Genomic DNA, 24,754 nt, shown 5'->3' with positions numbered 1-24,754 from the left:
GCTAGGCTCGCTGTAGCTGGAGTTCATCTTTGCTGCAGGTGAGTTGAAAATTTGCTGGTGTGGGTATGGAGTGCATAGCTGTCACAGATTAACCATAGGATTGCGAGAGAAACGACCATCACCTCATATAGCTTGATGTCATGGCTGATCAGAATGATGTTGCCCACAAATGTTATTCACCAACGTTTACATCATGCACATTGAACACAGAGAAACCTAAAGTACAGTCATTGCTGTCACAGCAGAGAATGCGCCATAAACAGTGTGCGGCATGCTACATGCAGTTACTTAATAAAAATAAAATCTCTCATTTTTGATGAGCACTAAGGCCTTCTATGCCTTTGAATTTTAATGTTGTTTAATTTGTACAGGTGCTGTCAGGGCCGGGGCTGGATTCAAACCCACAACCCCTGCACTGTATACAATACAATACAATACAATAAATTACAATAAATTACAATAATATAATATAATATAATATAATATAATATAATATAATATAATATAATATAATATAATATAATATAATATAATATAATATAATATAATATAATATAATATAATATGATATGATATGATATGATATGTTATGATATAATATATAATAATATAATATAATATAATATAATATAATATAATATAATATAATATAATATAATATAATATAATATAATATAATATAATATAATATAATATAATATAATATAATATAATATAATATAATATAATAATGGATGGATGCATTATATAATACAGTATAATAGAAACGTCACATGGACTATTTCATATGCCAAGTTTTGAGTGAACAAAATGGAGCGCGGCGCGCGTGAGGGTGTATGTCGCTAGGTACGGGGCGCGGCCCTTGTGCTTCCTGTCTGTTTGGGTCCTTTTGGGAACACTCAAGCCTCTCAAGTCGCCCGCCGTCGCTTGCTGGCCGGCTTGACTACAGCGCGCAAAGCCGGCGTCTGTTTGGGCCGGTGGGAGCGAGTGCGGACGAGGGGACAGAGAGTTTGGCCTTAGCGGGGAAACAACAACATGCCGGCGGTGTCGAAAGGGGACGGAATGCGCGGCCTGGCCGTGTTCATCTCCGATATCAGGAACTGTAAGTTTATGAAAGTTAGCCGCCCAGATAAGATAAAATTAGACTTTATGACCTGATGAACTCTAAACGGAGAGCCGTTTGTGGACGCGAGTGACTCTGCATGTTTCCCGGTCTTTGCACGTTTATAACTCGTAAATTTAAAGTGCAAATTCTAGACTTTTTGACAGCTAGCCGGCAAGCTAATTAGCTGTTAGCAAGAAGCTGCTAACGTCACGACGAAGGGCGTGACCGCCCCTTTTATAATACCAAAGTCACACTTTGAAGACGACAGAAGTCCGTCGCAGATTATTTGACATAGTAACCGCTTTGGAATTAATTAATTCATAAAACCGTACTTGAGTTTAAGTTGATCACTTTTGTGCCAAGTTAGAGTTTTACATTGTTGACTTATCATATTAGAATAAGTTATTACAATTTACGATCAGGCAATGTGATGTAATATGGAGTTTTTTTCAGATAATAAGTGCCAATTGGAAAAAAGTCCACTTTTTAAAAAAAATGATATTTTAAATGATAAAAAAAATGATTGAATAATTGAAAATAATGAAAATAAAAACATCAACCAAGAGGAAGTTGATGTTCTTATAACTGACTGTTTTGTGTGTTTTGTGTTGTTATGTTATCAGGTAAAAGTAAAGAGGCAGAGATAAAAAGGATCAACAAGGAACTGGCCAACATCCGGTCAAAATTTAAAGGTAACATGAACGTGTACATACACAACACGCTATGGCAAAACACTACACAGTGAACCCGGTTTACTGCAGGGGATACGTTTCAGACCGCCCACAATAGGTGAAAGTCTGCGATTTAGCGAGAACATTCACATTAAAGAGAATTAAATGTTCAAATAATTATATAATTTCATACAAAAAAAGTCCGGTAGTGTAATGCTAACATACCGTAAACATAAATAATAAAAAAAACAACCTTCAAACAACTACTTAAACACACGGAGCTGCAACGCATACAAACGGAGGACACACTATATACTCACTGGGATTTATCCTCTATATTTTTTGGGAACAGCCAATTATTACTAGAAGGTAGTAGGGGACCTTCTCTGTCTCCCTTTCTTCCTCTTGATTAGGCTGCAACTCTTCCAGTAGAGTTTGGTGCTGACCTGCATGTTGTAGCACAACATGGTATTACACTGAAGGCAAGCATCTTGAAATTCACTTGTGACTGTGTACTCTAAAATCGGAATAAGAAAAAATAACAATGTCTTAAAAATGTGCGATATAGCGGGGTACGAACAATGAACTGAGATATTGTGGGGCAACACTGTACTGTCACATTTATGTCAAAACTGCATAATTTGACAAAGTTTGACTTTAATGCATCAAACCATACCTATGTATTCTTGAGTCTGTGTCTTCCTGGTAACGTGCTAATTTTGTTTTGAACGTGTGCACAGGCGACAAGGCTCTGGATGGCTACAGCAAGAAGAAGTATGTTTGTAAGCTGCTTTTCATTTTCCTTCTGGGACATGATATCGACTTTGGACACATGGAGGCCGTTAACCTGCTCAGCTCCAACAAGTACACGGAGAAACAAATTGTAAGCCTGCCTTCCCCACAATGCCTCCATGAGTAAAAATATCATTAATATCTTCAGAACAAGAAGGAAATAGAAATTATTACAAGTGTTTATGATCCAGTGGTGCCTTGAATTACATGTTTATTCATTATGCTATCTTTCCCCATTGTGTTGCCTTCAGGGTTACCTGTTCATCTCAGTGCTGGTCAACTCCAACAGCGACCTGATCCGCCTCATCAACAACGCCATTAAGAACGACCTGAGCAGCCGCAACCCCACTTTCATGAATCTGGCGCTTCACTGCATCGCCAACGTGGGCAGCCGCGAGATGGCCGAGGCTTTCGCCTCCGACATCCCACGCATCCTCGTGGCTGGGTACGTGTGTTCTCCGTGCTACCAGCACTGGTTCTCAACCACAAAAAATTGCTGGAAATTATGTGGCTTCATTTAAAAAAAAAAAAAAAAAGTGTGTTCTGTCATATTGGGATTGCTGTGCTCATAAAACAAATCAGTCAACCAATTGCTAAACCTATTTTACAAGAATGAAATATTTTTGCATCATTCACTTGTGAAAGCAGGACTTTCTCCACTGACTGAGGAGAAGCGGTTCAGATAATGGATGGAAGCATATTGTTGCGCAACCTGTCCTGATAAAATGTGTCATTGTTCCTTTAAATTTCTTGTAACGTAAAGTAACTTAAGTTAAATCTTTGACAGGAAATGAAACAAATCTTTTACAGGATTGCATAAATATTTAATTAAATTTAAGAACTATAGCCATTTTGTATGCACGTATATTGTTTTCAGAATATTGTCCCTTTTTTTTTTAATTCAGGTGTCTTTTTTTTCCCCCAAATATATATATATATATTTTTTTTTAAAGAACAAATGTGTTTTTCCCGTGTAGGGGTATAATCCAAGATAAAAAAAAACTTTGTATAATTCAATAACTCATTCTCCCTTTGTTAAACTTTGACTGAAAAAAACAAATTTATAATTTTCCACACAAAATGCACGTTTGTTATATTAAACTTGATCCTAATTTTTTTTCTTGAAAAAACAAATTTGTTCTCATAACATTACCTTTTCGTATTGAAAAAACATGCAGTTGTAATCGTAGCGTTCTCTTAAAACTAGGCGACTTTTGAATTCCTCAGACATTTCGATTGATAAGGGGCAAATTTTTCCCACAATTTTTTGAGGAGCTCTTTTGACGAGTGTGAGCTGCTTGTTTTTGTTTTCTTCAGGGATACCATGGACAGTGTGAAGCAGAGTGCTGCACTTTGCCTCCTTCGCCTCAACAAGACGTCACCTGACCTGGTGCCCATGGGCGAGTGGACGTCCAGGGTGGTCCACCTGCTCAACGACCAGCACCTGGTAACATTTTTCACACCGCTTTCACTTGAGTGGACAAATATACAATGTGCAGTTTTAAACACTTTGTATATCCTTTTTTTTGCCCTGGGAATCAATTTCAGTATCAGGTTGACTGCTATTGGTCCCACCAGACTTGATTCAGTATTGTGAGAGAGAGCTGCAGACTTTTTTCCGTGTATTTCAGTTCTTTCCTGGCGTCCTTCAAAGTCTCAACTTGTTTGTTTTCAGGGCGTGGTGACGGCGGCCACCAGCCTCATCAGCAGGCTGGCCCAAAAGAATCCGGATGATTTCAAAACATCCGTCTCGCTGGCGGTGGCCCGACTGAGTAGGGTGCGTGTCACTCTGCAGTGTGTTGAAAAATAATCTACTTTTAAGAAGACACATTTTCATGTATTTTTTTTTTTTTTTTTTACAGATTGTGACGTCGGCCTCCATCGACCTTCAGGACTACACATACTACTTTGTGGCGGCGCCGTGGCTCTCTGTGAAACTTTTGAGACTGCTGCAGTGCTACCCTCCGCCTGGTATTTGTTCTTAACATCTTTGCACACTGCACTACTGACCTAGTTAAAAATGAGATGCAGTGGATTTCCAAATTGATTATTTCCATGGTCATTTCTAAACAATGCAGGCCATACAGTTGCAGTAAATTAGAGTATTGTAGCAAAGGTAATTTGTTTCAGTAGTGTAATTAAAAAAGAAACATGCTTTTTAGCTTCATTGAACAGAGGAAAATACACATTAAACTTATTTAGCCACATGGACTGCTTTTGCGGCTGTTTTTGGGTGTTTAATTTAATTTAATTTAATTTAATTTAATTTAATTTAATTTAATTTAATTTAATTTAATTTAATTTAATTTAATTTAACTTAACTTAACTTAACTTAACTTAACTTAATTTAATTTAATTTAATTTAATTTAATTTAATTTAATTTAATTTAATTTAATTTAATTTAATTTAATAACTCCAAACTCCAAATTGTACATATATACCACGAAGTACGTAGGTGAGCTATCGTTCCGTTATCGTCCACAGAGGACGCGGCGCTGCGAAGTCGCTTGACAGAATGTCTGGAGACCATCTTGAACAAAGCCCAGGAGCCTCCAAAATCCAAGAAGGTTCAGCACTCCAACGCCAAGAACGCTGTTCTCTTCGAAGCCATTTCACTCATCATCCACCATGACAGGTCCAACTCTCGCCATGGAGTCCTTTAGCAAACACTAAATCGACAACCTCTTACTATTTGTAAACGATGTGCGCCAAGGCTACCTGCGGGTGACAGAACCCAATTGACATGTCAACTCTTCTTAACAAAATCAAATTACTGTGCTGTAGTTGAGAAGAAGGCTAAAATCTCCATTCAAGCTTTTCTCCTCTATTTTCTCAAACACTGACTTGGTCAAATGGCGTACTGATTTGTTTACTAGTGGTCCCATCGCAGAAAGTTGAGGCTTGGTTTTAAACTGTAAATATCGCAAAGTATTCTGTGTTGCTGTCGTCCCACAGTGAGCCCACCTTGCTAGTGCGAGCATGCAACCAGCTGGGCCAATTCTTGCAGCACCGTGAGACCAACCTACGCTACTTGGCCTTGGAGAGCATGTGCACCCTGGCCAGCTCTGAGTTTTCCCACGAGGCCGTCAAAACTCACATTGACACTGTCATCAACGCTCTCAAGGTGAGACACTCGTCCTGCTACGCTTTGGCTAACTGCACCAGTACAACTGAAAATGTAGTTCAGAAAAATGATAACAAATATTACGTGTAGCTGCTATCATACAAAATTAGCCGACCTCCGCCCACTTGCATAAATGCCATTCCCAACCTAATTTAAGACCGCGCATAGTTGTAGTGGAAATAAGCAACCTGTCGAAAATGTTTCGAGTATATGGATATATGTCGTAACATGAATAATCATATTCATGAGATTCGTCTTTAATAATCTGTTTACACGTGTGTTTTCTGGCAGACGGAGCGAGACGTGAGCGTTCGCCAGCGTGCGGTGGACCTTCTCTACGCCATGTGCGACCGCAGCAACGCCAAGCAGATTGTGGCAGAGATGCTGAGCTACCTGGAGAACGCCGACTACTCCATCAGAGAGGAGATCGTACGTTATGCCTTCACCCTGCCTGATATTGTCGTGCTCCACTCTGCCATTTTAGTCAAGGTGGAGGGAATAATGAATGATTCAAAATACCAGTCATTGCTGGATGACCAAAAATGGCAGGAAAGGCTTATAGTTTATTTTATCTCCCCTCCAAAAGGATTCTTTTTTTTTTTTATTTGAGCAGGTTATACATCACAAATGATGGAAAGACTTTCCTCTCTCTATTTCTCCTCCAGGTACTCAAGGTGGCCATCCTGGCCGAGAAGTACGCAGTGGACTACACTTGGTACGTGGACACCATCCTCAACCTCATTCGCATGGCCGGGGACCACGTGAGTGAGGAAGTGTGGTATCGCGTCATCCAGATCGTCATCAACAGAGACGACGTCCAGGGCTACGCAGCCAAGACCGTCTTTGAGGTGAGCGCAGACGAGCTGGCCTCACGTTTTTTTGCCATGCGGTCCTCGACTTCGATGTCATGGCTAGTAAATTCTTCCCAGGCGCTTCATGCACCTGCATGCCATGAGAACTTGGTGAAAGTGGGAGGCTACATCCTGGGGGAGTTTGGAAACCTCATTGCTGGAGATCCGCGCTCCAGGTACAAACTATCATCCAATTTACCGGCTTTCCACAGATGCTTAAAAAGTCTTGAAAGGCACTTAATCTCTCAATTCGGAAACAGGTCCTTAACTCATTCACGACCAGCCGATTAAAAAAAATTAATCTTTGACGTCTTTAGCCGTCAATGGCAGTAAATGAGTTAATTGGCATTAAACTGTCTTAAATGAATCTTTCAACAGTAGAAATGACGGGATTTTATGGTTGGAAATAGATATCAAAATACATTTACATTCTTTAAAAAAAAAAAAAAGGAAGCAATGAACTGTTGTAATTTGGGGCAGAACATTGACCATACTTGAACATACATGACATTTACTGCACGTGAGTCAAAATTGTTCAAATAAGGAGGTGGAGCACAACAGAAACTGCAAAAAAAATAAAAATACATAAAATAACATCAGTTACATACAGAGCCATTTTGATTTATCTGGAACTCTATAATCAGCCTACTTTGTGGACCTAAAATGTTTTGAGACCCTCTAAACTAACACGTGTGTCTCCTGTGCTAACTTTTCCATGTTGTGTCATCTGTTCTCCTTCAGTCCGCTGGTCCAGTTCAACTTGCTGCACTCCAAGTTCCACCTGTGCTCGGTGCCCACGCGGGCGCTGCTGCTGTCTGCCTACATCAAGTTCATCAACCTGTTCCCGGAGGTGAAGAGCACCATCCAGGAGGTTCTGCGCTCAGACAGCCAGCTCCGTAACGCTGACGTGGAGCTGCAGCAGAGAGCCGTGGAGTACCTGACGCTCAGCTGCATCGCCACCACAGACATCCTGGTGCGTGATTCGATGGCACTTTGTATCGACAAATCTCACTCTTATTTCTATATCATATCGATATATCATCTTCGTTTTGCTTTTTTTTTTTTCTTGCCCCCACAGGCCACCGTTCTGGAAGAAATGCCTCCTTTCCCCGAGAGGGAGTCCTCTATCCTGGCTAAGTTGAAGAAGAAGAAAGGACCCGGCAACGTTCCAGGCATGGACGACGCGCGGCGCAACGTGAACGGCGCTACGGAACACAACAACGGCGAGAACTCGGCTGACGCTACCACGGTAACGCCAAAGTCACATGCTTACTTTCCTTTTGTCTTCATGCTGACTTTGACCTCTTCTTTCTTCCTCCTTTTTGTCCTTCCTCCATCAGTGCTCTCCTTCACTGATGATGGCACCTCTCGCCAACAGGCCGCGTCCTGCCCATTCTATCCCCATCATGCTCTCTGCCGGCACGATGGTACCTTCATACTGTGGTATTATCTCTGCCACAACATTAGATGCAGCTACACAATCTAATGAGAGTTAATATAATAACGATGGCCTTCCTAATGTTGTGGCTGATGATTGCTTCTGAACTCAGACTTAACGACGTTTGCAGTGATATGAGTTGCTCAAATGCTCACATTAACTGCCTGTTTTTGTTTTTTTTAGCACATTCAACTAATTAACATCATTGTTAATTGTACGTAACGCAGTCTACCTTTCCGATATTCCCACATTCCCGCTTTTTATTTTTTAACGTGATATCTTTTTATCTGCTAAAACACATGAAAGCGATTGTAAATTTGACTTAACGCCTGTTTGCTTCTTCCTCCATTTCCGTTTCCTTATACGGATGTTTTTTTTTTTTCTACTATTTTTTTTTCTTCATTTAATAATTTTGGTGTATTATTCCCGCCTCTGCTTTTTTTTTTTTTTTTTTACATGGCATTTGTCATTCATTCCATGACCTGTCGTCGGCTCTCTTGATTGCAACATATTCTCTACTCCCCAAAGTAACTCCTACTTGGTCACTCAAGGGACCTACCTACAGTATTAATAATCCAAGTTTCCACAGCATATACAGTTTGATTTTTTTCCATTTCTTTTCCAGTATTTCAAAATAAAACTTCTTTTGACGGGCGTCATTCTGCCCCATTTTCTATGCATTTCATGTCTATGAGAGTTTTTGTAAAAACGGAACTTTCAAAATTAATTTTGACTTGTCTGTCTCTCACAGAACTCTGCACAGCCCGTCAACGACCTGCTCAACCTCAACTCGCCGCCCGCCACCAACTCCAGTCTGCTGGTGGATGTCTTCTCAGAAGCCACGCCTGACCCCGCCCCTGCCTCTGCGTCTGCATTCACCTATGCCCCTCTCCCCGACGTGTCTGACGAGAGTTTCAGCAGGTTTGTTCCGCCACAATCTAATCAAACAAATCTCCCAAATTCACCTTACAGGATATTTTAGGCACAAGAAAATCGTCCACATCAAAGTATATAACTGAACTTGAGAAGTCCCTTTGTATTAATAATTTCAACTTGATGTTCCTAAACACTGCTGCATGTTTGTGTTTTCGTCTATGCAGGTTTGTGTGTAAGAACAACGGTGTTCTCTATGAGAATCAACTTTTGCAGATTGGCCTGAAGTCCGAGTATCGGCAGAACCTGGGTGAGCGCTGAGCTGCTTTCATCCCTCTGGGGACTTTACCACAGGACTCTTTCTGGTCTTGTTCAACATGCAAATGGGGGCCAAGGTCCTCCCCTGGAAACAATTAAATGTTGGCATTCTTAAAATGTGAGCTTTCCCACACAGTTGTCTGTGATGTAGTAGCACTAGTAATAGTGGTGGCGGTTCGAGCCGTAACCAGTTCGAATCGTTAGTCAGAATTGCTGAGATACGAACATGAGCGACGTTTCAGCGGGCGCGTTCTTAAGAAAATGTTTATTTGCAAACTGTATGTGTGTGAAAAGCAATCTCATTAGTGAGGTAAAACTGCGCACTAGTTGACACCTGCATGCTACTAGTACTTTTCGTGACGGAAAATTGTACTCGTGAGCATCCAGTGCTGTAAAAGCATGCTGGTGGCAACTTATGCACACTTTTGCTTCATGAGCAACATTCTACAAGTGCAGTCATGTCACGTGATAGCGACAGGGCTCTATAGTTAAAAAAATCAAATAAAACTCATTATTTGTAAAACACAAGTCATTCTACTCGTGCGGTGAACTGTCCATGCGGTAGTGATGGCAGAGCATACTCGTACATGGAATTAATGTTGCTTCATTTTAAATGTCCTCCAGGTCGCATGTACGTTTTCTTTGGCAACAAGACGTCCAGCCAGTTCGTCAGCTTCTCCTCGTCCGTGACCAGCCAGGACACGCTTAAAGCTCATATCCTTTCTAACGCTACTTACTAAACTACCCGATTGTGATATTTAAAATCATTTGGATTGTTTCGTCATATGCAAACATCTTAAGGTGGGGGAATTTGTGTTACCTGCAAGGTATAAATCAAAAAAATATTGGAATTGAGATGCATCTGTAAAATTGGCTTCACGGTTACCAGCTGTCGCAATTTTGTGTGGAAGCTGCGGTTTTTTTTTCTTTACCAATGACTCTACAGGTGAACGTCCATGCCAAGGCGGTGGATCCCGTCATTGAGGGTGGCGCTCAGGTCCAGCAGATCCTCAACATCGAGTGTGTGTCAGAGTTCAGCGACACCCCACTGCTCGACATCCACTTCAGGTACGTTTGTCCTTCGCTCGCTCATATTCGCGGCACCCGGAAATCACCACTTTTTTACGAATGTTATTTTTCTCTCAAAATGGACGATGTCGCGGGTTCCTATTCGATATCCTCCCGAATCAATGGTGTAGCCAAAATATATGCACCAGTGTAGTTTATTCTTTAAAACTCACACAGTGAAAATTTACCAAGAAGAAAAAAATTCAAAAATAGTTATTTTATAAAAACACTGAATGCGGTTCAACAATAACTAATGTGCAACTGTCTCCTACTCACTCTCAGGCCCAACTTCAACACAGCACCGTCTCCTCCTCTGACCTTTTACAAAAACCACATTAGGCCTGTCAAAGTTAAAGCATTAACTCTGGAAATTAATTAGAATTTTATAACGCACCAAAATAATTAACTCCGTTAACTCAATTGTATTTACTTCCTGAAGTAACTGACCTCTTCTCACTGTGCAGTCAAACTAAGAAGAGTTTCCTGTGGCAAAGATGGACTTTTAGGTAGTTTTACTTGAAAAATGTGCTCAACGGCTCATTGGCGAAATCCAAAATACTTTGCAGGCTTTGCGAAGCCAAATTCAAATATCATATTAGTTGTACGTCTTCGGCGTATCGCTCAGCTGTTTTTCCTGTATTTTACAGGAATAATGTTTTTAGAAACGTTCACATGTTGGTGTGAAGGTTTTTGTAGCACTGCGCTGAATGTGCACAACTTTAAAGTCTCACAAAAGAGACACCAAACGCTTCCATACAGCTTGGGTCCAAAATGCAAGTTGATATGGGTGAGCTTCGCTGTCCCCATAAATGGACAGTGTGGTGCATGCGTGTGCGCAGGTACAGTGGCGCCCCACAAAACATCTCCATCAAACTCCCTGTGATGCTCAACAAGTTCTTCCAGCCCACTGAAATGACGTCGCAAGACTTCTTCCAGCGCTGGAAGCAGCTCGGCCTGTGAGCCTCACGCACAGATACCCCTAAAAATAGACACACAGCAGCTGCAAACCATTCGGCCTTTTGCTCTCTTCCAGTCCCCAGCAGGAAGTCCAGAAGATCTTCAAGTCCAAACACCCCATGGACATCGAGGTCACCAAAGCCAAGGTTGCCTTTCACCACTTTTCATGTTGAAAATCTGTTGGGCCTTAATCTGTTTTGGTGAAGGAGGTTTAACAAAGTGAACATATTCTGTTTGTTGTTGTAGATTTTAGGCTTTGGCGTGGCACTGCTGGAGGCCGTGGATCCCAACCCGGCAAACTTTGTCGGCGCTGGCGTCGTTCACACTAAAACGTCTCAGGTGGGATGTCTTCTCAGGCTGGAGCCCAACACGCAGGCACAGGTAACGAACATGAGCAAACGTGCTCATCAATACACATCCGAACACACAATCACAGGCGCAGCGAAAGATTCACACTGAGAAAAACTAGAAAACATGTGGACACATAAACATTTTAACACCGGCATTCGCCGCACGCACGCACACGCGCATTAACACAGGTGTCAAAACACACACACCAACACAGACATCAAAACATACACACGTGTGCGTGCACACACCATAGTTCAAGATGACAAATTTATTTTCAAAGAATTTTGTCAGAATTTCTAAAAAGTGTGCATGTTTGCGTGTCTCCCTTCAGATGTATCGTCTGACTCTGCGGACCAGCCGTGACACTGTGTCTCAAAGACTTTGTGATCTGCTCTCAGATCAGTTCTAGAAGCTTCTTTGTACAGTTTGTAAGGTTTTTTTTTTTAATGTATTCTTGGCACATAGCTTTACGGCCTTTCACTCACAGCACAGGTGTCCATTGCCCCAATGTGCTGACCTGTGGCTGAGCACTGTTACTGAGTTTGTTTGTTTTTTAAGAAGGATCTTGCCATCTTGTCACCATTTAGCGCGCGAGTGTGACATCACCACGGAAGAGGGTGCTTTGACATCTCACGCTGCCGCCGTCGTTTGTAGGCTTTTCAAGAAACACACGCACACGTGCACACTTTGTACTGGAGCTCACAACGGTGCCTTTTTCGTGAAACACTAGCACACTGCCTCACTACTTCTACCTGAATGCATTTCACACACTTTACACGCTTTCTATTTTCTAATGCTTCCCACTGCCTTCAGAGTTGTTTTGTTTGAAAATAAAAAGCTTTCTCCTTGTAAACAGACAATCCTAAAACCAACAATGCAATTGAAGGGAAAACTTTGAAAATGTACTTGAAAAGATGGAAAAAGTTGCGAAAAATAATTCTTGGGTTGTAATGTGACATGAATTAGTTATGCTTTATGTGGAAAAGTAGTTTTACATTCTATTACTATGAGATGTTTACGAAGGCATTTCATAAGGAAAAAGTTGGAAAGTAACAACAAAAATCATAATTTGTGAGGGGGGGGGGTGAATTCCAAAAGGACATGAGTGCGGGAACAAAATTTGAGGATGACAAATTCGGAGTAAAAACTATTCCCAATCTCCATTTTTCACGCGGAATGCTTTTTGGAGGAGGTATGACATTTTTTTTCACAAATCTTTTGCCGTTAAAAAAGAGAAAAATAATGTGCCCTCAATTTTTCTCTAGCACATCAGGTTTTCATAAGAATCTAACAATATTATATGTGATTTAGTAATAACATTTATAAGAATTTTTTAATCTGCATCAAAAATATTTTGGGACACAAAGCCATCTTGAATTGAAATTTGCTATTTACCAGTTATGCACGGATTATTTAGTTTTCTCATGAAGAAAAAAAGTTTTTGGAGCAAGGCTCCATTCATTTCATCTGGAAAAATGATTTACAAGCGTGGTTATGGAAGGTCTTAGGGCACCGCTGTAAGCACATTGAAGGAAACGGGACTCTTGGTTGTGGAAAACATTTGAACTTTCCCACAAAAGCAAGCGTCAGTTGAAACATTTATACATATAGTCTTCACTAATTTAACGACACCGCGTTATGCAGAATAACCGCCATCTTTGACCTGCCTTGTTGGAAAGATGTACACGATGGTTCCAGCAGTGCGTTTTATTGAACTGACATCTCATAATAATAAATAGGCACAGATGATTGGAAAATTATGTGCAAGACCAAAACAGTTGCATTAAAAAAAAAAATCACATTTGACAAGTGGTTTCTAGTGCGCCATGTCAGTCTCTGTAGCGCACCTCGGCTCTCAGCTCCTTGGTGACGTAGTTGAGCAGGGCGGCAAGCACCTGCTGCTGCAGTGTGGCGTTGCCTGTCACCAAGGCGACAAGCTGCGCCGCGTCCGTCCAATTCAAGCCGGCCAGGACGGCGCTCACGTCCTTGTAGAGTTTGTCCTGCTGCGCCGGCGGCAGCTCGGCCAGGATCTGAGCCAGTGGACGGAATTGGCCGCTTGACAGCCAGCCTGCCAGCAGGCTGCCCACCACGCCCCCTGGTGGACGCAAAGGACAGCGCAACACGCTCAACACTCAGCCAATGAGGTCTTCTGTTTCTATTCTGCCCCTTCTTGTAAATCGGATTCTCTGCCTTCCTCCCACCTCTAACCTGCATTTCTTCCTTCCTTCAGCTTGTCTTCAGTCTTACTTCCACCATACACTCCAATTTCCCCCCCTCTCACGCCAGTCCACTTTTCCCCTGGCATCTTTTTTCTCATGACCTTCCTACTCTTTACTTGCACATCATACCTGTTTTTTCCCTTCCTTATTTCCTTGTTTGTTTCTGTCAGATCCACTTCCCCCTGACCATCCCTTATTTCTTTCCTGCCTGTTTTTTTATTCATGCATGATTACAGCCTTCTTTCCTTCACCTCATAGGCCTACCTGACTTTTTCGTCCTTCCTTTCCTTGGAGCAACTTTTTGCATTCATCCTTCTTTTGGTTCAGATGCTTTTCTGCCTTTAAATCTTTGGGTTTATACAGCCCACACTCCCTCTTGTTGTAACAACACTGTTAAAAAAAGAATAAAAAAAAACGATAATGTACCCGCTTTTCTTTTCATTCGACCTCAGTCATTAGCAAACAGTTGCTGTCATGACCGCTGCATTTATTTGTGATTTGTGTGTTCAGGCAGTCGCACAAGCTAAAAATAACTTCCACAAATAACCACTGCAAATAACTGTCTAGCCGCACTAGTAGGCTGAAAATAGTTCAGACAACAGCAGCATGTCCCAGTCACGTCTCAATTTCACTGTTCTTATGAGCATCGTAAGCTTTCCGACTCGCTAATGTTGGTGGGTATTTCTTTAAAGCTAACAAAAACTTCTTTAAAAAAAACAACTCTATTTCTCTGAAAAAAAAACTAAGAAAAAAACTCCAACTTTTTTTAATCTATGTAAGAAAATGCATTTTTAATTTCCTCTGGGAATTTAAAAAGAAAATGTTCTTGTAAAAATATCATTAACTTTTATTTTTATCTAAAAAAAAAAAGAGTAAAAGAAACGCACTTCTGTCCCAAAAAACGCACTTCTCTCTGAAAAAAATAAATTCTTCTCCCAAAAAACATACAATTGCCCAGACTGAGCTCAAGATAGTTAGGCCGAGACAACTAGTTAGTATTAAGTTAGCTCTCATGCTATTTTCATGAAATATTTTGCCCAACCTGACCTGAACATGTCCACCTTGTTCAAAAAGGACCAAAAACTCCCAACATTTTTTTGCTTGTCATTACATAGTTGATGATGCTTGGCCATAAAAGTTAGTAGTTTTTCTTACCAACAGCAATGCCGGGCGGTCCGCCCACCAGGCCTCCCAAAAATGCGCTACCGCCCGCCATCAAGGCTCCCCTGGCCGAGCCTTTGACCGCCACCTTGATTTGCTCGTGAGCCGAGATGTCGCAGCACAGACGCATGACGTCATCCACCCTGGGTGCCATCTTACGAATGCTGAGTAAACAAATATTAAGTACATATCTTACTGAGCAGCGAGGGTTGGCGATTGTATTGCGCACAGCCCGAATGTTGATTTTTCATCAGCTGTTGGTTCAAGTTCGCCAACGGTCGCCAACATTTTTAACTGTTGCGCGCAGCTTGTCTCCGGGAAATTTTGAACATGTTCAAAGTGTCGTTGCGATGAGAAAAACTGTTGGCTTAACATGGAATCTTCCATATATGTCCAGCATACTCGAACAAATTCATAAGAACTCAGACAATGGCAACTGAAAAGTCAGCCCCGAATTTCACTTTCACTTAGCAACATGAAATATGGCAAACATGTCTATCATGTGTAGACAAACCAAAAGGTCTCAAGATAAGTCCAACAAGACACAGTCAGTCTACCATTTTGGTTTCATGTGGATATTTTGGGGTGATTATTGGCATTTCCAGGGGTTCTTAAAAAAATTTAATAAAATTTGTGGAAAGCAGCCCCCAAAACTAGACTGACTTGGTGATGCATATATAATGAAAAGGCCTACAAAATAAACATCCAGAAACCCTTATTGGGTCATTTTGGGTATTTCTAGAGACGCTACATAAAAAAAAAAAGTTGAATTGAGCGCTCGAATGTCATGAATTAAAAATAATAACCCAGCCCCAAAACCCCGTTTGACTCAGTAACATGCATTTTGGTAGGCATGTCTATCATGAATGGACCCACAAAAAGCCTAAAAAAAAAAGGTCAAGAGTGAGTCTCACATTTTAGGGTTTAAGTTATCACGAGTTTATGCAGCGTTGAAACTGACCCTTACAAGTTTCGTTTTAACAGTTTTACAAAATTACTCCAGTCAGACTTTTTTTTGACGGAATAAGATAATATAATTAAGTAGGAGAAAATTACATTGGCGTCGTTTTCGATTTCACATTATGCCGACAAAATCAGTTTCGCAGTTGCTTCCTCGATTTATGTAACGTTTGCAGCATCACGTTCCCTTAGGAACTGTTACACTCAATGATTTAGTCTGACTATAATATGTTAAAACATTCGTTAAATTACTTTTCTTACCGATACTGTTCTAGGAATAATAAAGTTTGGTCGTGTTGTTGTTGAACTCGTGTCGATGACTTCCGGGTTAGTTTCGGAGAGTATACAGCCGAGACAAGATTGTTCCTTGCCAGGAAAAGCCATTTAGTCGGTGTCAAATACTATAAATTAAGAACGAATTTTAACAATCATTTGAGAACATTGTATATTTTCATCAGTGGACTTGAATGAATGTGCGGGTTTTAGCCGCAATCGTTGCGCTAGTTATTGGACGTCTTCCTGACATCAGGATGAGGTAATTAGCCCCGCCTTTTTGGCCGACTGTTGATGACGTATGACAATGCTCCGAAATGGCTCGTCGATTGTAATAAAAATAACGATTATTTTACCGTTACAAATCACTACTTATGTACATTTTTTTAATTAAAAATGATTTAAGACCAGAAAGCATGAAATCATCCGCTTTAGCACTCCTGATATACTTTACAGTGACCTAATGAGCTCCCGCCTCTTCTTAGACGGCTGTTAATGACGTAAAATAACGCAATTGAAAGGAATCGGTGATAAATCAATCAGACTAATATTAACAGATTTGAATGACTGATTGAAAAAAATACCTCAACACTCCTGATGTCCAGTGACTTACCCGAGACCGCCTATTTTTGGGTAGGTCTAGTTGACGTGGCGGAAACATATGGGGAATAACATCAACAAAACAATAAAATGGCTAATAATATTAATGTTTTGTGTTAAAATACATATTTCATCAAAACACGTTACAACGATTTTAAAAAAGTGCGGAATATATTCGCCGTTGCTGTTCTCCTCGAGGACGCCTGAGGTCGTGGTGACGCCTCCCGCCTCTATAAGGGCGGTTCTTGACGATGTCACGACCCTGGGCGGGAGGACTCTTTGGGTAAACAACAAGCTCGCGATCAAAACAAATCTGCAACATCAACTCAGCTCGACGACCGCACCCTAAAGAAGAAGAGCAATATAATACATTTTTTTCACTCCATCAGGTGAGTTAAATCACATCTTCGAGCGAAGAGAATCATGACATCTTTTTTACACTCCAGCTGCGGAAGGTCTTTGTCTTTTTGTCCGCTACCGTGACGTCACGTCGACTGTTTTTGCCCGAACAAGTCCATCTGGCGGATCACAAATGATTCAAAATGTAAACCTGAGCAAGTCTTCAGTAATTCTCAAATATGAACATGCAAGTTTCATGTATATCCAGTTAGGGTGTCAAAAAGCAAACTCGTCAAGTGTAGTCGCAACATTTCAAGCAAGACCTAATAAGTCTCACGCCTTGCTCAGTTACACACTACGTTCATTTTAAGCAATTTGACTTCAATAAGTTAATTTTGAGGAGGTGGGGGGGCAAGACAGTGTCATTAATTTTTAGAACTAAAAAAGACTGGCTCTTCATTCTCCTTTTAAATAGAAATAGCTTTGTCCCTCTCTAAATGACGTAATCATATGTGCTGTTTCGTCAGAATCAGAATTCTGATTAATGACTTAATCATATGTGCTGTTTCGTCCTCAAAACTTCCATCACCTTGACTCTATGTGATGACATTAAAATATGTATATGATACGTCATTCAAATGGGATTTTAATGTTGAGTGAGCGACGGAATAAGAGGGTGTCGCTCGTTTCAAGTGATCATGTTTGTTCCTTTTTAAAAGCTATTAGGTCACTGTGACGTCATATGTGAACGAGCAGACAAGTCCTGACTGGTGTTATGTGCGTAGGTGGCCAGCAGAGGGAGACAGAATTTAAGAAACATTTGAATGACGTTTAATCATTGCTATAGTTACACTCCTCTTATTCATTTTTCATTATTCATGCAGTTTTCTTATTGTATTTTGTCGCAATTATTTTATCTAGTTGTAGTCTTCAGTTAATTTTTTTAAAACATACATGTAGCACATTATTATTTTAACCTGATTAGATAAACACGTCAAGATTATCATTGACTTTAAGGACATGGTTGGGGCACACGTCATTGTAATGTACAGTACAGAAAATCAACAGGCCAGAAGGGCATCAGAATGAAAACAACAACATCCTATTAATAATACAATTTAAATTTACATTGAAAGTTTTCAGTCATAATCCAAATTGATTGATTGGTTAGTTTTGGGTCTCCATATGAGCCCCAATGTAATGCATTTTTAACAAGAAGCAAAAAACCAGCAGTATGATTTTATTGTAATGTGTTTTTGTTGTTGTCATACAGGTTGCTGTGACAATGATTGGCAAGATTATTTCTCTGCTGCTCGGTGACGGCGAATGCAAAGATAGAGGAGACGAATTGCTGGAGTTTGAAGAGGGAGGCTGGGTTATCGTCAATCTGCCAGGTGACATTCTCAACATGCGCGCACAAACGCACACAAATTCAAAGACAATGATTGCACCCAGTACAGCGCCAGACCGACAATGTTTTTTTTTTTTTTGTGTGTCAGATGTTGGGCCCCTTTCATCCACTGAGGGGTCAGAGCCCCTGGAGGAGCTTCTGCTGGAGCAGCCCAGCATGTCCGTCTACCAGATGAGACGCGGGATGAGGACAGCTGATCACCACGACAGTGATGAAGAAGAGCAAGAAAGCTCAGATGAAGATGAGGAAAACGGATCATCCAGGTAACTCACACGGCTCGTAAAAAAAAAAAAAAAAAATGCCAACCTTTTGAAAATAAAGAGGGAACAAAAATGTCAAAATGTGGGAAATCCTTACTCGAAAACTTTATTAGAGGAAATCTTTTTTCCAAAATGTGTTGTTTTCTTGGGAAACCCTAAAAACGGCTCTAAAAATATTCAACTTCCTTGAATAAAAGAAAAAAAAAAAATTTGTTTTAAAAGCCATACCTTTTTCACGAAAAAATGAAAATTTTCTTTCCTCGGCATCGTTATCAAATTAGAATATCTAATTAGAATATTTGTCGATTTTAAGTAATAAATGAAATAATCAGAGTAAGGCAAGCTTTGCTTTTGTTTAATATAAATATGTGCGTGTGTGTGTACTTTTAGGGCCGTGGCGTCGTCGGCTTTGGTGTTCCGGCGAGGTCGCGTCTCGTGGCGCCTAGCAGCGTGGGGCGTCCCCCTGCCGGCCGACGCCCTCTCGCTGGCATCCGGTAAGGGCACGGTGGCGGTGGCGGCCGAGCGGAAGAAACTGAGCCGCGGCGCCCTCCTCAGGCAAAACCAGACCACGGTGAAAACACGCGAACGCCACATCTATGCTCATGCCAAGCAGCCCAGCCCGCGCCCATACAACTACTAAAGCACTCGGGCGCACCTCGTCCACGATGTCGACAATGGTGCCTTTTTTGTCCTCAGCTTGTTTTGCATACGTTGTAAAAAAGGAGAAAAAAGCTAGTCGTGACTTTTTCATGTTTTGAGGTGTAAATACATGCTTTTTATTTATAAAATGTACAAAAAATGCAAATAAATTTCATTTCTTAACGAATGTAAGTGTTTTTGATAGGGGTGTAAACGAAAACCGATTAATATTTACCACATAAGTAAGGCAGCAGCGTTGGTGTTTTTCTTGTATGTGATATCACTTTACTGGCTGCCCACATCCCGACTAGTTTACATGCACACACATAAGCATTTACAAAGAGTGCGCACTGAGTCGTGAGGGCTGTCAATACCTAACCCTACCCCTAAACCTAACCCTACCCCTAACCCCTGCCCTAATTTGAAGAATTTGAGTCTCATTTAACTTCTGTTTTGTTGTATTTTCAACTTTTTGTTCATGAATTACATTTATTTTATGAAATCCCATCATTTTAAAATATTTTTTCCATGTATTTATGAAATCAAGTCACAATGACAAATTCAAACATTTTGTGAACATTTAATTTAGTATTGATAAATTAAAAATTTTCACTTTCTCACTTAAAGAAACCTTTAATTTTCAAGGTAATCATTAAATCAGGTAAAAAACGTAATTTTTAAGATACACAATTTAATTAAAACATATATATTTAATTCGAGAGCAAGATAAACAGCCCAATTTAGTGTTAATGAATTCATTTTTGTGTGAAATCTAATCGTTAAAAATGTTTTAGTTACACCAAATTAACAACCCCCCCCCAAAAAAAAAAAAATCACGATTTCTGCCAACCCAAATCCATGTTTTATTTTCGACCATGACGATGAACAAGGACTTTTTTCGTCATGTTTATTTTCAAACTTGTTAAATTTCCGTTTGGTACGCACGAGGAAGAACAACACAGCAAACGCCATCCGTCGCTTGACGACCGACAGTTTAGTTTTTTTTTTTGAGTTGGAATACATTTTATTTTTCTTATAAGTACAGTTCAGTAGTTACAAAACGAAGCATCTGCCAAACACAAGACACCAGGAGAGGGCGTGGAATGCGACTGCTCGCCGCCCATCCGGCGACCCCTTGCCACTCCTCCGCTCGCCGTTCGTCTTGCGCAACGGCACGCGCAGGCCGGCCGCCGGCGGGCCCGAGGAAGTCCAAAGAAAAAGTCAAAGCCACATCGAGTATAGATCCAACTAAAGTCTTGGGTTGGAGGAAGAAAAAAGGGGGATTATTATTATTATTATGATCATCATATTGGGGACTGTACATTAGCACGTTAGAATCGTTCTCTTCACATAAAAACAAGAAAAAAAGACGTAGAAACATTTCACGATGCCAAGGGGACGCACAAACACACATCCTTCAGTTTACTTCGTTCGCAAGTGTCGCGTTTGGAATCATCTTCGTCATCTTTATCATCATCATATTACGATCACAGTGCAAAAATGCTTGCGAGAACCCAAAACAGTTAGCGTCAAAGAAAACGTCAAAACGAGAACAAGAGAAGTCCTGCTAAGCATCATCATCATCATCATCTTCATAATCAATGTCGGGGCGCCGTTTTGCAGCACAGCAGACGATTGTCATCTTTTCTTTTTGTTCGTTTCTTTCTGAATGGAGCGCAACGATGGAAACGGCCGCCATGAATGCGGCCCTCGCTCGCAAAAAGTTCACCATATTGACTTTTGTGGCGACATTTCCCAATAAAACTAAAATGCATTTCCACCTTTATTTGACCTTCTGTTAAAGGTTTACTGGTCCAACTTTTTGGTGAATTTTGCACAATTAAGGAGACAAAGGGCAAAATTCTAAACAGATAATTGCTCTATCAACTTGGATGCCTTTCTTTGAGTCTTACAGTCTCTGGATTAACTCATCGCAAGCTGAATTGAAGTTTACATGGAAAGGTTAAATGGCATTTTGGGTTCATCCAGAAATCTCCCCTCTTCAAGTCGAATATCTCGGACCTTTTGTGAGAAGTGATGACGTGTGTGTGTGTCTGTGTGTATATATATATATATATATATATATATATATATATATATATGTATATATATATATATGTATATATATATATATATATATATATATATATATATATATATATATGTATCGCTTCAGAGTATATTGAAAAAAATCACAATAGGTTTGCTTTTCTGAATGTTTGCTGCTAATGTAATACATTAACGGCTACATATGTATTACGCCGCCGTCTCTGTGTGACCTTTATCTTTGCTGCTGTAACACTGCAAATTTCCCCATTGTGGGACTAATAAAAGCCGTCTTTATCTTTAATATGATATCACAAAGAAGTGATAAGTTGATAGTTTCGGAATTGTATGCTTTTATGTGACTTTGACCAATCAGATCCAACCTCAATTACGCATTGCCATCAAACAGGATGACTTATATCGTCTGATATAATTATCACGATTAATGACATACAAATACATTGATGCTGCTTATTTGTTTCCTTAGATAATAAAAATGTCATTTCTTTAGGTACATATCAAATATCGCAATCTTCGATCGCGATCTTCAACACCCGTATCGCATATCTAATTTTTTTCCAATATTCTGTAGCCCTAGAAGAGTGAGTGTGTATGTGTTTGTACTCACTGTATGTGTGTGTGTGTGTCTGTATATATATATATATATATATATATATATATATGAAATGTAGACAAAGAATGACAAACTGAGAGAAATGAAAACAAAGCGTACGCCCTGGAGTCTAGCACAGCTACGCATCTTAGTCCACGCTAAGGCTAAACACAACATGTCCGCTTTTTCCAGTTTCTTCTTTTTTTGTTTTTCTTCTCACGCAGTAAGTAAATACATCATTATCATCATCATCCTCCTCATCAGTAGTATTCAGCAACACTGTGCAACAACGACGGCTGGCAGTATTTTACAAACCCCCTTTTTTTTTTCTTTTAATTCTTCCCGAGAAGAACGTAGGCTTGATAAACGCCTCTTTTTTTTCTTTTCTTTTATGACGCTCCTTGGGAACGTCCTCCTAAATCTCTTTATGTACACAGGGAAAGACCCCAAAAAGGGTGGTGGGGGGCAGGGAGGTTGTTTAGTTGTTGGGGGAGGAATGCCGCTATGTGGGCTGAGGGGCTTTGGGGGTCAAAGTACATCTTGGGGCAGTTCAAGTGCTCCTTGTTCACAATCATCAAACACGTCATTCGAATCAGCAGTGAGTCATCGCTTCTTTCCAAAAAAAAACAAAACAAAAAACAAACAAACAAAAAAAAAATCCAAAGTGACTGCTTCTTTTGTGATTATTTTCTTTAATCTAACATACAAATAAAAACTAATTTTCCACATTTCAATTTTTGGCTGCTCAGATCAAAAAGTGAAACACACGATGGCGACAGTACTACATGAACTTCCTCAACTCACATGAACATATACTAGCTCTGTAGCAGATGCCACAAGAGGGCGCCAAAGAAATTTTTCATTCTCCTATTTTGTTTTAAAGAATAACAAAGCCCTAACAACAAAGTTTTCAATTCATTTAGTCCTGTAGCGCCCTGTGCTGTCGACTGAAATTGACGTCAAAGTGCCTTCGGACTCGCATTGCGAATGTCCCGGGCTCTTCTGTTTTCTGAGGGCAGAAGAGGACAAAATGGCGGCCGCCTGAGAGGAATGAAAAAGGATCGAATATCCAAGAACTTTTGACTCAGCAGTGTTTTATTGTGTTGACTGTTTTTCTGTTTTGATAGTTGATTTATGGTTTTAACTGTCTTTGTTTTTTGATGTCTGATTTTTGAAGCACAGCACTTTGTATGCAGCTGTGGTTGTTTTTAAAGTGCTCTATTATTATAGTTGAGTTAAGAATATTGTTCTGATTAGTGTGTTTTGACTAGTGGGGGCACAGGGATTTTTTTTTTTCCTTTTAGGAGGAAAACTTGAAAACTGAAAACATCTGCAAGGTTTTCCAAGTACAAATTTTCCCAAAGAATTCCATTCTTTGAAATTGCGCTTTTACTTTTAACCACAAGTGAGCACTGAGCCAAAAATTGAAAGCGAAAAAAAATCTTTTGATTTTAATTTTTTTTGCTGTTAGAAAAAAAGTTAAACAACAAAATAATCAGTCACTTTTGTGATTTTGAGTTGAAAATGGAAAGAACCAACGATACACGCATTAAAAGTCCTCCTCTGCTTGTTTTTTGTGTTCTTTTCGTGTTGTTTTTTTTCCCTCCCCGTTTAACGACGGCCTGGAAATGTCGCTATGTCGCTAACAGTTAGCCGGCGCGCTAACGTGGCTATTCTACTGAAGAATACATTCCGGTACAATATATTTATATGTATATCAAGTCTTGGTTGTGGAATACAGGAAAGAAGGAACGAAAAAGTTTTCTGGCTGGCTGGGAGGCCTGAAAGAGGACAGGAAGTGCTCATCGTCACACAGGTAGTTTCAAAACAAGTTTCTTTTCTCTCTTTTTTTTTTTTTTTTTTTTTAGGTCCGCCTTCCAAAGAGTCCCTTGATGCTTGTGTGCGTGTGTGTGTCTGCGTGTGCGTGTGAGAGTGTGTTTAAATAAAGTTTTTCTTCATCATGTTGATGTTTAGTCTTGCTCGTTGTGGCCGAGGTCCGCCAGCTCGTCAAGGTCGCTGTTGAGGTGGTCCTGGTCCAGGGTCAAAGCGGGGTCAAGGGTCATCGGCTGGTCCTCCTCCGACATCCATGCGGGCACTAGGACCCAACAAAATACAGAAAGCTCAGTAAAGGTTCAAACAAAGATCATTTTCAAATTCGGGTTTCATATCAGACTCATGTTTCACAGAGCACTTTCAGGTTAGCGTTTCCAAGTTGTGGCTACTAAAGTAGGGTTTCAAATAAGTGTTTAGGGTGTCAAATCCAAAAGAAGAAACAACATTTTCCAAGATAAGTGTTGCTGTTAGTCAGGGGTGCTAAATCTGGTCCTTGAGCGCTCGCATCTAGTCTGATTTACATGTTTCCCTCCTCCAACTCACTTGAGTTGCAAGCTTGTGCACTCATCAGACACTCGTTCTGTTAGTTGACCAATTTAGTCCATTTGCAACTGATGAGCAATCTGACCAGCAGGTGGCAGTACAACATAGCCAATCAAGCCTAACACGACCAACCAAAACAATTCCATTTCACATTTGTGGCGAGATGACAATGATGAATTGAAATCCCCGAGCCACAATAAGAAAAGTAAAACTTTCCTTACACCCCCCCTAAAAAAAGCCTTGCTTTAGATTTCCCCACGCGGAAACTTACGTTAACGAGCTCCAGATTTGACTCCATATTTGATTTT

The 24,754-nt window shown here is 40.3% G+C and overlaps 4 protein-coding genes across 8 annotated transcripts in view; 2 read left to right on the top strand and 2 right to left on the bottom strand.

Annotated features, from left to right (window-relative positions):
* The first annotated feature begins 815 nt into the window (after positions 1–815).
* On the top strand, positions 816–12,402 carry LOC148337267 (AP-2 complex subunit alpha-2-like). 2 transcript variants are annotated; one of them, XM_088296078.1, is made up of 23 exons: positions 816–1,102; positions 1,729–1,797; positions 2,517–2,659; positions 2,820–3,013; positions 3,886–4,015; positions 4,244–4,345; positions 4,431–4,539; positions 5,054–5,204; positions 5,525–5,693; positions 5,985–6,122; positions 6,359–6,541; positions 6,623–6,720; positions 7,286–7,517; positions 7,623–7,793; positions 7,885–7,971; positions 8,734–8,903; positions 9,083–9,165; positions 9,798–9,888; positions 10,119–10,241; positions 11,081–11,197; positions 11,275–11,344; positions 11,445–11,579; positions 11,881–12,402. In XM_088296078.1, exons 1-23 carry the CDS (start codon positions 1,036–1,038, stop codon positions 11,956–11,958), a joined length of 2,910 nt encoding a protein of 969 aa, XP_088152204.1. In that variant the 5' UTR covers positions 816–1,035; the 3' UTR covers positions 11,959–12,402. The 2 variants fall into 2 exon arrangements, with proteins under 2 accessions (XP_088152204.1, XP_088152205.1); XM_088296079.1 differs by lacking the exon at positions 7,885–7,971.
* Positions 12,403–13,194: 792 nt separating this feature from the next.
* LOC148337266 (protein C19orf12 homolog) lies at positions 13,195–16,969 on the bottom strand. Of its 3 annotated transcripts, none has more exons than XM_088296094.1 (3): positions 16,747–16,969; positions 14,924–15,093; positions 13,195–13,644 (listed from the first exon to the last, which is right to left on the bottom strand). In XM_088296094.1, exons 1-3 carry the CDS (start codon positions 16,821–16,823, stop codon positions 13,379–13,381), a joined length of 513 nt encoding a protein of 170 aa, XP_088152220.1. In that variant the 5' UTR covers positions 16,824–16,969; the 3' UTR covers positions 13,195–13,378. The 3 variants fall into 3 exon arrangements, with proteins under 3 accessions (XP_088152220.1, XP_088152222.1, XP_088152221.1); XM_088296096.1 differs by having other exon boundaries at positions 13,197–13,644; positions 16,776–16,949; XM_088296095.1 differs by lacking the exon at positions 16,747–16,969 and adding an exon at positions 16,151–16,409 and having other exon boundaries at positions 13,230–13,644.
* Positions 16,970–17,015: 46 nt separating this feature from the next.
* LOC148337265 (uncharacterized) lies at positions 17,016–19,598 on the top strand. Of its 2 annotated transcripts, XM_088296761.1 has the most exons (4): positions 17,016–17,151; positions 18,375–18,495; positions 18,601–18,775; positions 19,163–19,598. In XM_088296761.1, the coding sequence occupies exons 2-4, from the start codon at positions 18,387–18,389 to the stop codon at positions 19,410–19,412; spliced, it is 534 nt and encodes a 177-aa protein (XP_088152887.1). In that variant the 5' UTR covers positions 17,016–17,151; positions 18,375–18,386; the 3' UTR covers positions 19,413–19,598. The 2 variants fall into 2 exon arrangements, with proteins under 2 accessions (XP_088152887.1, XP_088152886.1); XM_088296760.1 differs by having other exon boundaries at positions 18,375–18,775.
* A 777-nt stretch (positions 19,599–20,375) lies between these two features.
* Positions 20,376–24,754, bottom strand: part of znf536 (zinc finger protein 536) — a 188,549-nt gene continuing 184,170 nt past the window's right edge. Inside the window, exon 8 of the mRNA XM_088297073.1 lies at positions 20,376–24,165. Coding sequence (XP_088153199.1) covers positions 24,041–24,165 — 125 coding nt within the window. The 3' untranslated portion in view covers positions 20,376–24,040. The remainder of the gene's footprint in view (positions 24,166–24,754) is intronic.

This window comes from Idiotropiscis lumnitzeri, chromosome 5, assembly GCF_059441095.1.
Source record: "Idiotropiscis lumnitzeri isolate Australia: NSW breed Sydney's pygmy pipehorse chromosome 5, RoL_Ilum_1.0, whole genome shotgun sequence".
Taxonomy (NCBI): Eukaryota; Metazoa; Chordata; class Actinopteri; order Syngnathiformes; family Syngnathidae; genus Idiotropiscis; species Idiotropiscis lumnitzeri.
This window is presented reverse-complemented; position numbering and strand designations above follow the sequence as displayed.

Excerpts from the sequence above, each read along its gene's own strand:
- LOC148337265 (XM_088296760.1), top strand. The coding sequence starts at position 18,387 with ATGATTGGCAAGATTATTTCTCTGCTGCTCGGTGACGGCGAATGCAAA. Across the intron at positions 18,776-19,162 it reads GAGGAAAACGGATCATCCAG|GGCCGTGGCGTCGTCGGCTT; the intron begins GTAACTCACACG and ends GTGTACTTTTAG.
- LOC148337266 (XM_088296094.1), bottom strand. The coding sequence starts at position 16,823 with ATGTTTCCGCCACGTCAACTAGACCTACCCAAAAATAGGCGGTCTCGG. Across the intron at positions 15,094-16,746 it reads TGGACATCAGGAGTGTTGAG|CATTCGTAAGATGGCACCCA; the intron begins GTATTTTTTTCA and ends TTGTTTACTCAG. Across the intron at positions 13,645-14,923 it reads ACCGCCCGGCATTGCTGTTG|GGGGCGTGGTGGGCAGCCTG; the intron begins GTAAGAAAAACT and ends TGCGTCCACCAG.
- LOC148337267 (XM_088296078.1), top strand. The coding sequence starts at position 1,036 with ATGCCGGCGGTGTCGAAAGGGGACGGAATGCGCGGCCTGGCCGTGTTC. Across the intron at positions 1,798-2,516 it reads CATCCGGTCAAAATTTAAAG|GCGACAAGGCTCTGGATGGC; the intron begins GTAACATGAACG and ends ACGTGTGCACAG. Across the intron at positions 6,542-6,622 it reads CAGCCAAGACCGTCTTTGAG|GCGCTTCATGCACCTGCATG; the intron begins GTGAGCGCAGAC and ends AATTCTTCCCAG.